General features: G+C 47.2%; 1 protein-coding gene across 4 annotated transcripts in view; it reads left to right on the plus strand.

The window, feature by feature from the left end:
- Nucleotides 1-13788, plus strand: part of tmem71 (transmembrane protein 71) — a 61138-nt gene that overhangs the window by 40238 nt on the left and 7112 nt on the right. For 3 of the 4 annotated variants that reach the window (XM_041190366.1, XM_041190369.1, XM_041190368.1), the window contains 3 exons: nucleotides 11020-11095; nucleotides 11191-11255; nucleotides 11352-11419. In XM_041190366.1, the coding sequence (XP_041046300.1) occupies nucleotides 11020-11095; nucleotides 11191-11255; nucleotides 11352-11419 (209 nt within the window). The remainder of the gene's footprint in view (nucleotides 1-11019; nucleotides 11096-11190; nucleotides 11256-11351; nucleotides 11420-13788) is intronic. The other variant, XM_041190367.1, reaches the window with a different exon arrangement.

Consider the following 13788-nt stretch of genomic DNA (forward strand, 5'->3'; position numbering starts at 1 on the left):
TGCCAGATGCTGATTTGAACTATTGGTGGACTTTGTTGGGGTGTAGAGCAATCATGATATCCTCAACGAGAAGACCAAGCTATTTTACTGGTTGGCCCTCATTGACATGACATTAGTCAGCTGTGAACACTGAACCAAGTTCACTAATCATTGCGGATGTGGGGAATCCAATGACTCTCCTGTAGAAGTGAGCTGGAAGTGAGAGATTGTAAGGGAAAACGAAAAGGACTGGCACAGCTTTTTTTCCAGGCATTGGGTCACTCTGCATCTAATGTCAATGAAGAGCATTAGCATCATGCATGCTATGCCCATTGATACCTGAAAATTGCAACAGGATCCTATGTACAACCACTGACCTCAGTAAAACTACCTGCCTGAAACATTCAGGTCACCTTTCCCCAAGCCCCTAACAAAATGGCAGTAGATAGGTGGAGACTGGGGACAGGGTTTAGCAGTGCAATTTCTCAAAGCACTACTAAACAGTTCAGGGATATGTTCCTACAGGTTTCACCACATGACATCCCACCTCCAGCCTCCCCTCTCCCACTATCACGCGGTACATGCCATCCTCATGATGCAGCACCTTTCTACGCCAGTTAGAGAGCGAGCAGGCTCTTCATTACCTAATTGGATTAATCTTAACTGTCAGTAAAACCACCTTCTTTCTCATTTCCGATCGTTTTTATGCCCTTATTTTATTTTCTCTCTCCTGGCTTGGTCACAGCAGCAACCAGGGGAAGAATTTTCCCCTCCCATCTGGGTGGGGAGGGGGGGGAATGCAGGAGCGGGCGTGGGCAGGCGAGCCTCCAATCAGCGTCCCCGATTGGGGGCATGTCGCCATTTTACATGGGCGGGGGGGATTCCCTCAGCTGAGAGTGCACTCTTTCGCGCAGATATGCATGAGCGCAAACAAACGCGCTGATCTTCCTGAGGCTAAGTGCTGCCAAATTCAAAAATGTTAAAGATACAAAAACAAAACTTCCCTGACGTCCCCTCATGTGACACTGCCACATGAGTTGGGACATAGAAACGTAGAAACTAGGAGCAGGAGTAGGCCATTCGGCCTTTTGAGCCTGCTCCACCATTCATTATGATCATGGCTGATCATCAAATTCAATAGCCTGCTTCCGCTTTCCCCCCATATCCTTTGATCCCTTTCACCCCAAGAGCTATATCTAACTCCTTGAAAACATACAATGTTTTGGCCTCAACTACTTTCTGTTGTAGTGAAGTCCACAGGCTCACCACTCTCTGGGTGAAGAAATTTCTCCTCTTCTCAGTCCTAAATGGTCTACCCCGTAGCCTCAGACTGTGACCCCTGGTTCTGGACTCCCCCACCATCGGGAGCATCCTTCCTGCATCTACCCTGCCAAGTCCTGTTAGAATTTTATAGGTTTCTATGAGATCCCCCCTCATTCTTCTGAACTCCAGTGAATATAATCCTAACCGACTCAATCTCTCCTCATATGTCAGTCCCGCCATCCCAGGAATCAGTTGGGTAAACCTTCGCTGCACTCCCTCTGTAGCAAGTACATCCTTCCTCAGATAAGGAGACCAAAACTATGCACGATATTCCAGATGTGGTCTCACCAAGGCCCTGTACAATTGCAGCAAGATACCCCTGCACCTGTACTCGAATCCTCTGGCAATGAAGGCCAACATACCATTTGCCGTCTTTATCGCCTGTTGCGCCTGCATGCTAACCTTCAGTGACCGGTGTACGAGGACGCCCAGGTCTCGTTGCATATTCCCCTCTCTCAATTTATAACCATTCAGATAATAATCTGCCTTCCTATTTTTGCCACCAAAGTGGATAACCTCACATTTATCCACATTGTGCTGCATCTGCCATGCATTTGCCCACTCACTCAGCTTGTCCAAATCACACTGAAGCATCTCTGCATCCTCCTCATAGATCACTCTCCCACCCAGCTTTGTGTCATCTGCAAATTTGGAGATATTACATTTCATTCCCTCATCTAAATCATTAATATATATTGTGAATAACTGGGGTCCCAGCACCGATCCCTGCGGTACCCCACTAGTCACTGCCTGCCATTCGGAAAAAGACCCATTTATTCCTACTCTTTGTTTCCTGTCTGCCAACCAGTTTTCTATCCATCTCAATACACTACCCCCAATCCCATGCGTTTTAATTTTACACGCCAATCTCTTATGTGGGACTTTGTTGAAAGCCTTCTGAAAGTCCAAATAAACCACATCCACTGGCTCCCCCTCATCCACTCTCCTAGTTACATTCTCAAAAAATTCCAGTAGATTTGTCAAGCATGATTTCCATTTCATAAATCTATGCTGACTCTGTCTGATTCTGTCACTGTTTTCAACGTGCTCAACTATTAAATCTTTTATAATGGACTCTAGAATTTTCCCCACTACTGATGTCAGGCTGTCTGGTCTATAATTCCCTGTTTTCTCTCTGCCTCCCTTTTTAAATAGTGGGGTTACATTAGCTACCCTCCAATCTGTAGGAACTGTTCCAGAGTCTATAGAATCTTGGAAGATGACCACCAATGCATCCACTATTTCTAGGACCACTTCCTTAAGTGCTCTGGGATGTAGATTATCAGGCCCCGGGGATTTATCGGCCTTCAATCCCATCAATTTCCACAACACCGTTTCCCTACTAATACTGATTTCTTTCAGTTCCTCCCTCTCACTAAACCCCGTGTTCCCCAACATTTCTGGTATGTTATTTGTGTCCTCCTTGTGAAGACAGAACCAAAGTATGTATTTAGTTGGTCAGCCATTTCTTTGTTCCCCATTATAAATTCCCCTGTTTCTGACTGTAAGGGACCTACATTTGTCTTCGCCAATCTTTTTCTCTTCACATACCTATGGAAACTTTTACAGTCAGTTTTTATGTTCCCTGCAAGCTTACTCTTGTACTCTATTTTCCCCTTCTTAACCAATCCCTTGGTCCTCCTTTGCTGAATTCTAAACTGCTCCCAATCCTCAGGTCTGTTGTTTTTTTCTGGCCAATTTGTATGCCTCTTCCTTACATCTAATATTATCTCTAATTTCCCTTGTAAGCCATGGTTTGGCCACCTTTCCTGTTTTACTCTTGCATTGGACAGGAATAAACAATTGTTGCAGTTCATCCATGCGCTCTTTGAATGCTTGCCATTGCCTATCCACCGTCATCCCTTTAAGTAACCTTTCCCAATCCATCATAGCCAACTCGCACCTCATACTATTGTAGTCTCTTTTATTAAGATTCAGGACCCAAGTCTCAGAATCAACTACATCACTCTCCATCTTGATGAAGAATTCTATCATATTATGGTTGCTCATCCCCAAGAGGCCTCGCACAACTTGATTGCCAATTATTCCTTTCTCATTACACAATACCCAGTCGAGGATGGCCTGTTCTCTCATTGGTTCCTCAGTCTATTGGTTCAGAAAAACATCCCTTATACACTCCAGGAATTCCTCCTCTACGGTATTGTTACTAATTTGATTTGCCCAATCTATATGCATATTAAAATCACCCATAATTACAGATGTTCCTTTCTTATATGTGTCTCTAATTTCCAGTTTAATGCCATTCCCAACATCACCACTACAGTTTGGGGGTCTATATACGACCCCCACTAACATTTTTTGCCCCTTAGTGTTTCTCAGCTCTACCCATACAGATTCCATATTGTCGGAGCTAATATCTTTTCTCACTATTGCGTTAATTTCCTCTTTAACCAGTAATGCAACTCCACCATGTTTTCCTTTTTGTCTGTCCTTCCTAAATACTGAATACCCCTGGGTGTTCAGTTCCCAGCCCTGGTCACCCTGCAGCAATGTCTCTGTAATCCCGACTATATCATACCTGTTTACATCTATTTGCATGGTTAATTCATCCACTTTATTGCGAATGCTCCTCGCGTTCAGGCACAAAGCCTTAAGGTTTGTCTTTTTAACATTACTTGTCCCATTCCCACTATTTTTCACTGAGGCCCTGTTTGATTCTTGCCCTTGATTTCTCTGCCTATCACTTTTCTTATTCCGCTTTCTGTCTTTGTTCTTGTCTTTGATTCCCCTTCCTCTGACTCCTTGCTTAGGTTCCCATCCCCCTGCCATTTTAGTTTAAACCCACCCCAACCACTCTAGCAAATGCTCTCCCTAGGACATCAGTTCTGGTCCTGCCCATTTGTAACCCGTCCAGTTTGTACTGGTCTCACCTCCCCCAGAACCGATCCTAATGCCCCAGGAATCTGAAACCCTCCCCTTCACACCATCTCTTCAGTCACGTATTCATCCGATATATCCTGCTATTTCTACACTGACTGGCACGTGGCACTGGTCGTAATCCTGAGATCACTACCTTTGAGGCCCTACTTTTCAACTTACTTCCTAACTCCCTATATTCTGCTTTTAGGACCTCATCCCTTTTTTTACCTATGTCGTTTGTACCAATGTGTACCATGACCACAGGCTGTTCACCCTCCCCCTTCAGAATGTCCTGTAGCCGATCTGAGACATCCTTGACCCTAGCACCAGGGAGGCAACATACCATCCCGGAGTCTTGTTTGGGGCCACAGAAACGCCTATCTATTCCCCTTACAATTGAATCCCGTATACCTATTGCATTCCCGCACTTTTTACTCCTCCCCTGGGCAGCAGAGCCAACCACGGTGCAACACATTTGGCTGTTGCTACTTTCCCCTGAGTGGCCATTCCCCCAACAGTATCCAGAGCGGTATATCTGTTTTGCAGGAGAATAGCCATAGGAGATTCCTGCACTGCCTGCCTAGTCCTCTTGCTTTACCTGGTGGTCATCCATTCCCTTCCTGCCTGTGGACTCTTAGCCTGCAGTGTGACCACCTCTCTATATGTGCTATCCACGATACTCTCCGCCTTGCAGATGCTCCACAGAGACCCCAGGAGCAGCTCCAGCTCCAAAACCCAGGCTTCCAGGAGCTGCAGCTGGAGACACTTCCTGCACACATGCTGGCCCTGGGCACTGGAAATGTCCATCACTTTCAGTGAAACTTTCATTAAACATTTAAAAACCCTCATGAAACCTCATCCCACCCGTGGACGGGGTTTCAGGCTCCCGGCCTGCCGCCAACCTTAAGGTTGGATAGGCAGGTCCATTAATTACGTAAAGTAGTTTTTAAAAGGCTTCAATTGGCTGTTGACAGGCCGGCGGGTGCACAGCTGATTCGGCTGCGTCCCCGCCGACCTGAAAATGGAAATTATGTGGAGTGACGCCTGGAGTTCCTCCCAATGTCATCCTGCATCATTTTACACGTAGCCAAGCGGGCCCCGCACCCTGCTCACTGACCTAAAAATCCTGCCCCAGGAGATTAATCTTCGATTTCAGGGGGTTGGTTGACAACTCTCCTTTTGCATGCACTTTGAGAGATCTTTATCTACCATCCCCTCTGATTTGTAAAAAAAATGAACACAGTTTTAAAAAGGAGTATTGACTGTACCAACCAATGAGTTGGAGGTGCGATGTGACTTGTGTTTTTAAATTACTCAGGAACTACAGTAAGTAGTCTTCGCATGTAGCAAGAATATTTCTCCAGCAAAAAACAGTGAGTGGAGCATAGTTACATCATATAAAAATTCGATATGTAAAGTTCAGTTACTTATAGCACCACTATAGGGTTGGCAAGAGAGTTACCCAACCACCATCTCTATTCTGACCAGAACTTGGGGGTGCCACGAGATGCAGCTATTTTAATCCTTGACAACCATCTGGGGGCGAGATTTCCTCAGGACACTAAAGGGATGGTTTCCTCTCAGCATGTCTGTAAAAAAAATTACAGACATGCTTCTGCTCTTGTACAAGGCACACGCAGGATATCTCATGTTGTGTGAGGCACATCAGAAAGATAACAGGAAGATAGGTGCAGGATGCAAGGCCAGGATTCTCCCGTTGGAGTATGGGGGCTGGCTCCACAGCCCGCGTGTAAAATGAAGCGCGGTGACATCGGGCGAGCGTCCCGATGTCACCGCGCACCATCACGATATTTGGAAAGGCAGGCATGCTATAAGTTCGGATCATCAATTAACAGGCCAGTTAAGGCCCTTGAGGCAGCAATTGATCTCAATTTTTCGCAGCCCGTGCAATCTTCAGGGCGTGGCACGGGTACAACAGGCTGGCGGATAGGAGACACTTGTATAAACCTCATCCATGGGCGGGATAAGAGGGGTGAGTGGGGTCCCGAATGTGATATTTGAGGTATTTAAGTGTGAAAGCAACTTATATTTGCCTGAGTGAGCAGGAAGACTTCAAAACTCATACCAGCTGCTAGGACAGGAGTAAAAGCTTGGTCAGGACTCTACAGTAGAGATCATTTCTGGGGCCTGCAACTTTCAGGAAGCCTTCCCTTAGCCTGGGAATGGGAGTTGTGCTCTCCACTGGAGGCACTCCTCTGAGGAGGAAGGGAGGGCCAGAAGGAGGAGGAGGTCAGGAGTCCACATTCAGCCTCCAGGGGAGCCACCTTTGGGAGGAGAGGTGCAGGCACAAGGGGCGCAGGGCCAACAGGAAGTGCAAGGTGGAAGGGGCCACAGAAGACGCCACTATCCTGCTGCCAGGGTTTACAGGCGGCGAAGCAACTACCTCAATATGTCTGAGGTGCAGTGCCGAAGGAGGCTCCACCTCTCAAGGGAGAGAGTCACCTCCATCTGTCAGATGATTGGGCCTGAGATCTCTGCAAACTGTGTGGGTGGACAACCCATGCAAGTGGCTCTAAAGACATGTGGCCATCAAGGGGCTTTCGTCAACAGGAAGGGGTTCCACTCCATGAACGTGCAGATAGTGTGTGATCACAGGATGCTGACTCTACAAGTCTGCGCCAGGCACCCAGGCATCTCCCACGATGCCTACCTCTTCATACACTCCCAGGTGCTGAGGCTCTTCAGTGCTTCAGCCCGGCTTGACAGGTGGCTGCTGGGTGACAAGGGCTATCCCCTTAGAAGGTGGCTCATGACGCCGCTCTGCCATCCAAGAACAGAAGCTGAGCAGTGGTACAATAGGAGCCACGCCTCCACAAGGGCTGTGGTGGAGAGAACCATCGGTCTCCTCAAGATGCGCTTCTGATGCCTGGACCGCTCGGGGGGGGGCGCACTCCAGTACCCCCCAGATCGTGTCTTGGTGATAGTGGTAGCATGCTGTGCTCTCCACAATCTGGCATTGGAAAGGAGCGATGCAGTGGACGAGGAAGATGTGGACGCACTTGCTCTGGATGCACACGATGAGTCCAACAGTGAATCTGAGGATGAGCACACATAGGAGATAGCTAAGGGGGTAGACGCTGACCCGAACATACTCCAGGGAGGAAGGGACACCCAGGAGGCTTTAATCCAGCTAGCCTACCACAGATGGACCTTCAACACATGGCAGGGCTGCAGGCCACACTCGATACCTGAGAGCTGAGTACCAGCCTGGGTAACAACATTAACTAAGGCCCTTGTCAAGAAAGCTCAATGTCAAACAACTCACTCATAACATCATGGGTTCCCATACACATGCAGAAGTAAGGAATCACCCTGAGGCATGGCAAAACTTATTGAGTAAACAAAAGTAAATTCATAAGGTAAAACAAAAACAGTGTTGGACATCACACCAAGTCTTCCACTAAGTACTATGGGCCATCATAAAAGCAGCAGTGAGAAATCCGTGGTGTGCCTAAGGTGCGTTAAATTTGTGCTTATGGGTGTTATACCTAGGTGCTGTACCCTCACTGGCACTGGCATCTGAGACCACCTGATCACTGGGTTGTCCTGTTGGCCTCGATGACCTTGGCGGACGTCCTCTGGCTCACGGAGCATTTGATGGCTTTGCCTGGGAGGGAGTAGCCAGTGCCACAGCTGGCATCTCCTCAGTCACTGCAGCCTCATCGGATGCCGTAGTTACTGGCAGAGGGGCAGAGGAGCTGCTGCCCTCATCCGGAGCACCCTGAGAGGAGGCGGCATAGATGACAGGCAGTTGCTGTGCCAACGTGAGGTTGCTTTGGACCTCCCTGCTCACCTGATTGTTCTCCTGGAGGCACCTCTCCACGAGAGTCACCACTCTCTCCATGGAGGAAGCATGGCACTCAGCTATGAGTCTCATCGCATCGGTGATGCTCCACATGGACTCCTCCAGCATGGGCATGTATTGCCTCATGTATCTGTGCCAAATCGTCCCGCATACCCTGCTGCACTTCCAGCATTTGCTGCCTCAGGGACAACTCCAGAAACACATCATCAGCCACTGACCAATCAAGTACCTGATCTCCAGCAGTCCTCCGACTGCTGGCGCCCTGGGCACTCTCTGTCTCTGCCCCCACCTCAAGCAAGTGTGAAGTACCCTCACTGCTGTGCCCCAGGACACTAGTCGAAGCTCTAATTCCCACTGAGGTGCTTGAATCTGCACTGGTGCCTGCCTGGCAGAGATGGTGTGACACTGGTGAGTGCATTTGCTCTGGGGCTTCAGGGGCGAGAAGCGGCCCCTCTGCCTCCTCCTCCCGGCCCTGCTCTGGTGATGCTGAAAGGAACAAAAAGTACATTTGATTAGTTACAATGCAGACAATGTCAATTTGCTTGCCACTTCCCGGATCATTATGCACTCATCCTTCCACAATCAAGGGTAAACCCATGTTGTTAACTTCAATCATTGAGCATTCAGCAGTGCCATGGCTTCTGTGACACACATGGTGACCTGAGTGCTCGCCAAACATACCTCCCCATGGCACCCCAGCCTCATCGCCACTGGTGGACCTGGGGCCATGGCGCCTCTCAAGATCCATGGCTTGCTGCTCGAAAACAATTAGGATGGCCAACCAGGCCTGCCCTCGGCCAGCCCGCATTTATTCCGACACATTATATGCAGTCTTTTCCTGAAAAGGAGAGAGGAGCGTTGATTAGGCCAGCCTGCACCTGGATTCCCATCATATCCCTGCCAACCCAGCCAGAGTGAGACATTGCAGGCCTCCAGTTCTTCATCACCCCGCAGTTGCCGCATCCTCACCCAAACAAGCCAGGGCTGACCACCATCCCCCCCCCCACCCCCCTTGTCCAAATGCTGCCTTCGTTATACGTGGTACCAGAAGGTATCACTTTGCTAAGCAAGGAGGCATAAGCACGTGGAGCGCAAAGACCAGCAGATGGATTGGTGCTCCGCCACCTGGAAGTTCCCCTCCCAGCGTGTTAGCACCCTGACATCGACATGCTTCGCAGTTTCAGCACTCTGCCTAGGTGCAAACCCTTTACTTTTAACCCCATTCTATACTCTGGGTGTCAATGTCACACATGCTGCGGATGCAGAACACTTCCTAGCTCAACCCTCTCAGGGTGAACTGGGCATAAGCAATCTCTGCTGGCAAACCCAGCAAGGGATACATGCCATGAGGGATTCAATGACGTTACAATACTCAGAGCTGACAGGGGTGTTGGGGGCGGGGTGTGGTTTGGGGGATTGGGTGACGGCTACATTAATTGACTTGAGGCAACATCATACTCACTCTTTCTGAGTGCAGGAGATCATTGAACCTTTTGAGGCACTGGAGCCATGTGCGCCACACCACATCATGGGAGCTGACACTCTCGGCCACCTCGTCCCACACACATTTGGTCAAGTGGGGGGGCCTCTGCCTCCCGTCCCTAGGAAGAAGGAACCCCCCCCCCCCCGGACACACTGCCACCTCCTCCAAGAGGGCAGCTAGGCACTCGTCTGAAAAATGAGGGGCACACTGCCCCGCTGGCCTACCCTTTGGACTGGCTTGCCCCGATGGCCTACTGTCTGGATTTGCATCACCAACATTGCCCCTCTGTAGAGCCTTTCTCCCAGCCATTGTGAGTAACCTTTCCAGACCTGCTGGGCCTTCATTTATACAGACTGCTGAGTCGCCATTGGACCTGGCGGTCTGAGCATGCCCATCACCACCCACCCACTCCTGCTATGCACGGGAGTCATGAACTATGCTGGGTGTGCCTTAATTGGCCCGCCCACCTAAAATGGTGGCACGGACCTGATCGTGGGCAGCGATCGGGTACGTACCCACCCGTGGCTGCTCCCGACCAGCATGCCCAACATGGGGAAAATTCTCCCCAAGAATAAGAAATGGTAGAAACATTGGGCTGAATAAAATGGGAGTGGCAGTGGATGCCACCCACAACCCAACCCCCGAAACATAGTTGGCGTGGAGCGGGATGGCTCCACTCTGGCCTGTCCCGCAGCCGTAACTTGCTATGGGCGGGCTAAACAATTAAACAAGAGCTGAGTGGCACTTCCGCCACTCGTTGGGGAGAATTTTCCACCTTCAGGAACTGTTGGCCAATCTAATTGTCCCAGAAGTGCCAAGAGCGCATTCGTGGCCAATGCTGGGACTGCAACAGGGAACAAGACGAAGGCCCTTGGATCTCTGGGGTTTTTATTTATTTGTTCATGGGATGTGAGCATGCTGGCTAGGCCAGCATTTATTGCCCATCCCTAATTGCTGTTGAGAACTGAGTGGCTTGCTAGGCCATTTCAGAAGCCTTTTTAAGAGTCTGGAGCCACATGTAGATCAGACCAGGTCAGGAAAGCAGATTTGCTTCCCTGAAAGACATTGGTGAACCAGATGGGTTTTTACAACAATGGTTTCGTGGTCACTATCAGACTTTCTAATTCCAGATTTTTTTTTATTGAATTTAAATTTCACCACCTGCCATGCATCTCCAGAGCATTACCCTAGGTTCTGGATTACTAGTCCAGTGACAATACCATTACACCACCACTGCCTCCCCCATATTCCTGATTTTGCACTAAGTCTTCTCTTTTGCCCCTGATTTACACACTTGATGCCTGACAACAGGATGAGATCAATGCAAGTGGAATTTTAGGTGCACACCTGCTTCCTACATTTAAGTTTAAACAGTTTGTGGAATCAACTTTGATTTGCAGTATTAATGGCTATGTTGAATATTTTTTCATATCGCCATATATTGGTTAAACGTTTGTTTTTTTCCTTAAGAAATTAAACCTCCTGTACTGCCTGTATTGGTTAAATGGCATTATTGATTTTACTTCAGATTCTATGACTGTCAAGAATTTCTTTTTCCACCTGATCATTTTAGTCCTCTCAATATGTGTCGCCGTGTTCGCAAGGTATGGAAATTTTGAGACCATTGAATGAGAATTTTGTTCTCAAGTGTCGTGGCTTGTATCCTAACCTTCAATGTGATGTACTCATTCTTGAACAGATGGTTTTTTGGAGGCGTGGTTGCTGTATTGCTCATGACTGTGCTGGTGTTTACGACTGTGCTGCGTAAGTACAATCTCTTACAGTACCACTCTTAATAATGAGGTTTCTTAGAGACTCGTAGTAAAGCTGAATTCTGATCCACAATCCTTTTTTTGACAGATACAGCAAAATCTGCATATCCCTGTTTCATTAAATCCCACAACATCTTGCATCACACACAAACCGAGGTAGGATAACAATTTACAGTTCTTTGTTTTTGGGTTTGAAGACAGTTACAAGAGACATGCAGTGGAGTACTTGAATCCCAACCATGAGTTATGGGTTTGAGCTCATGGATCTGCCTATTGTTCAGTCCACTTGCCATTGTTGGCAAATGTGTCCGTTATTTGATGAGAAACTCAGAGCGTGAATGAGCAGTGGACTCGAGGTGTCCATGTACAGAAATCAACAAAAGCTAGTGAATAGGGGCAAAAAGTAATTAAATAGGTTAATGGAATTTGGTCTTTCTCTCAAGAGGACTAGAATACAAAGGGGTGGAAGTCAGGTTAAGGCTCGAAAGAGCTCTGGTTACACCCTATTTAGGTACTGGGTTCAGCATCTCAACTCAATATATTGGCCTTGGAGGGAGTGCAGTTCAGATTCACCATATTGTAGGCGTTAAATTTTCAAATTGCAGAGACTTGTCTTGGATTCCCTTGAATAGAGAAGATTAAGAGGTAATCTAATTGAAGCATTTACAATAATTAAAGGAGTTGATAGGATAGATAGAAACTATTTCTTCTGGTAGGAGAGTCATGAACAAAGTGGAATAACCTTAAATTAGAGCTCAGCTGTTCAGGGCTGATGTCAGAAAGCATTTCTTCACACAAAGGGTCTTGGAAATCTGAAACTTTCTCCCCCATATGGCTGTTGAGGCTAATTCAAAACTGGCATTGATATATTTTTGTTAGGCAAAGGTATTAAAGATGACTGAACCAAGGGGAGATGGAAGGGGTGAAAATACAAATCAACCATAATCTGATTGAATGGCACAACAGACTCAAAGGGCCAAATGACCTCCTGCTGTTCCTATATTCCTATCCATTGAAAGTACTTCTGGATGGCATAAGTCTTGCTGAAAGTGACCCCAGTTTATATAGAGACACTGAGAGCAGTCATGGAACAGTTCTTATACAAGTCCTTAGTCTGATTGCGTGAAATGGGAAGTGAAGTGTGAGTGATTGAATGGGGGTAGAAGGTGATAAAGACTAGTTAGTGTTCATCTTTATCTGTTTTAGCTTTTGAAATAAAATGTTCTATTATTCCAAAGATGCTGATAAAGGGGAGATTTTAAATCCCTACACTGAGCAGTAGCAAATTTAAAAAGGAGGTGGTAGTTTTGCCACCGCATTCTATGATGCCAATGATTTCCCAGGCCCTTCCAGCATGTAACCAGGCCCCATTAATCCATACAAATTAAAGTTTGTCCTATGGTCGAAATAGGAACCCAGTGACATTTTACTTACACACAGGACTTGCGATATGCATGTCGTGCAAACTCGGCTTAGCAGAAGAGCAGAAAAGGTCTAAAAAATTAAGTGCTAAAATTGCTATTGTAAGGCTACAAGGAGCAGGAATCCTCCAATTTTTATTCCTGTAAGTTTCCTGAAGTGTTTGATTCCTTATTGGTGTAGGTACAGTTTCTGAGACAGCACTGCCCTCTAATATCTAATAGTTGATTGAAACTCAAAAGATTCAACCATGAATAATGGTCACTTAGTGGTGATATTAGGCAGCATAGTATCTGTGAATGTACTAGTAAGATGTCAGCAACTTCAGGAAAATAGTGCAGGTAAACACAATGATTTGTATTTATGTAGTAGCTTTAATGGAATAAAATGTCCCAAGGTGCTTCACAGAGGCATTATAGAACAAAACAGCACCAAGACACATAACGTGATATTAGGGCAGATGACCAAAAGCTTAGTCAAAGTCATAGGTTTTAAGGATTGTCTTAAATGAGGAAAGCAAGATAGAGAGCTGGAGAGGTGTAGAGAGGGAATTCCAGGGCTTAGAGCCTAGGCAACTGAAGGCATGGCCAGCAATGATGAAGCAATTATAATTCAAGATGCACAAGAGGCCAGAGTTATTTAGTAGAGTTATAGGACTGGAGGAGATTACAGATCCAGGGAGGGTTAAGGTCATGGAGGGATTTGAAAACAAGGATAAGAATTTAAAAACGAAGATGTTGCTTGACCGGGAACCAATGTAGGTCAACAAGCGCAGGGCTGATGGGTGAAAGGAGCGTGATACGAATTATGACATGGACAACAGAGTTTTTAATTACCTCAAGTTTACAGAGGGTAGAATGTGGGAGGCTAGCCAGGAGTGCATTCGAATAGTTGAAGCTAGAGGTAAGAATGGTACAGATGAGGGTTTCTAACTACCGAAGAGCTGAGGCATGGGCTGAGAAGATCAAGGTTAGGAGGTTGGAACCAGGCGGTCTTAGGGCACAGGTGTGTGGTTGAAAACGCATTTCAGGGTCCAATATGGGCCTGAATTTCACACTTGGCGTGTCCGCCAAGTTGGTGGTGGGCCTGGAAGCGGACATGAAATG

Source organism: Carcharodon carcharias, chromosome 6 (genome assembly GCF_017639515.1).
Source record: "Carcharodon carcharias isolate sCarCar2 chromosome 6, sCarCar2.pri, whole genome shotgun sequence".
Lineage (NCBI taxonomy): Eukaryota > Metazoa > Chordata > Chondrichthyes > Lamniformes > Lamnidae > Carcharodon > Carcharodon carcharias.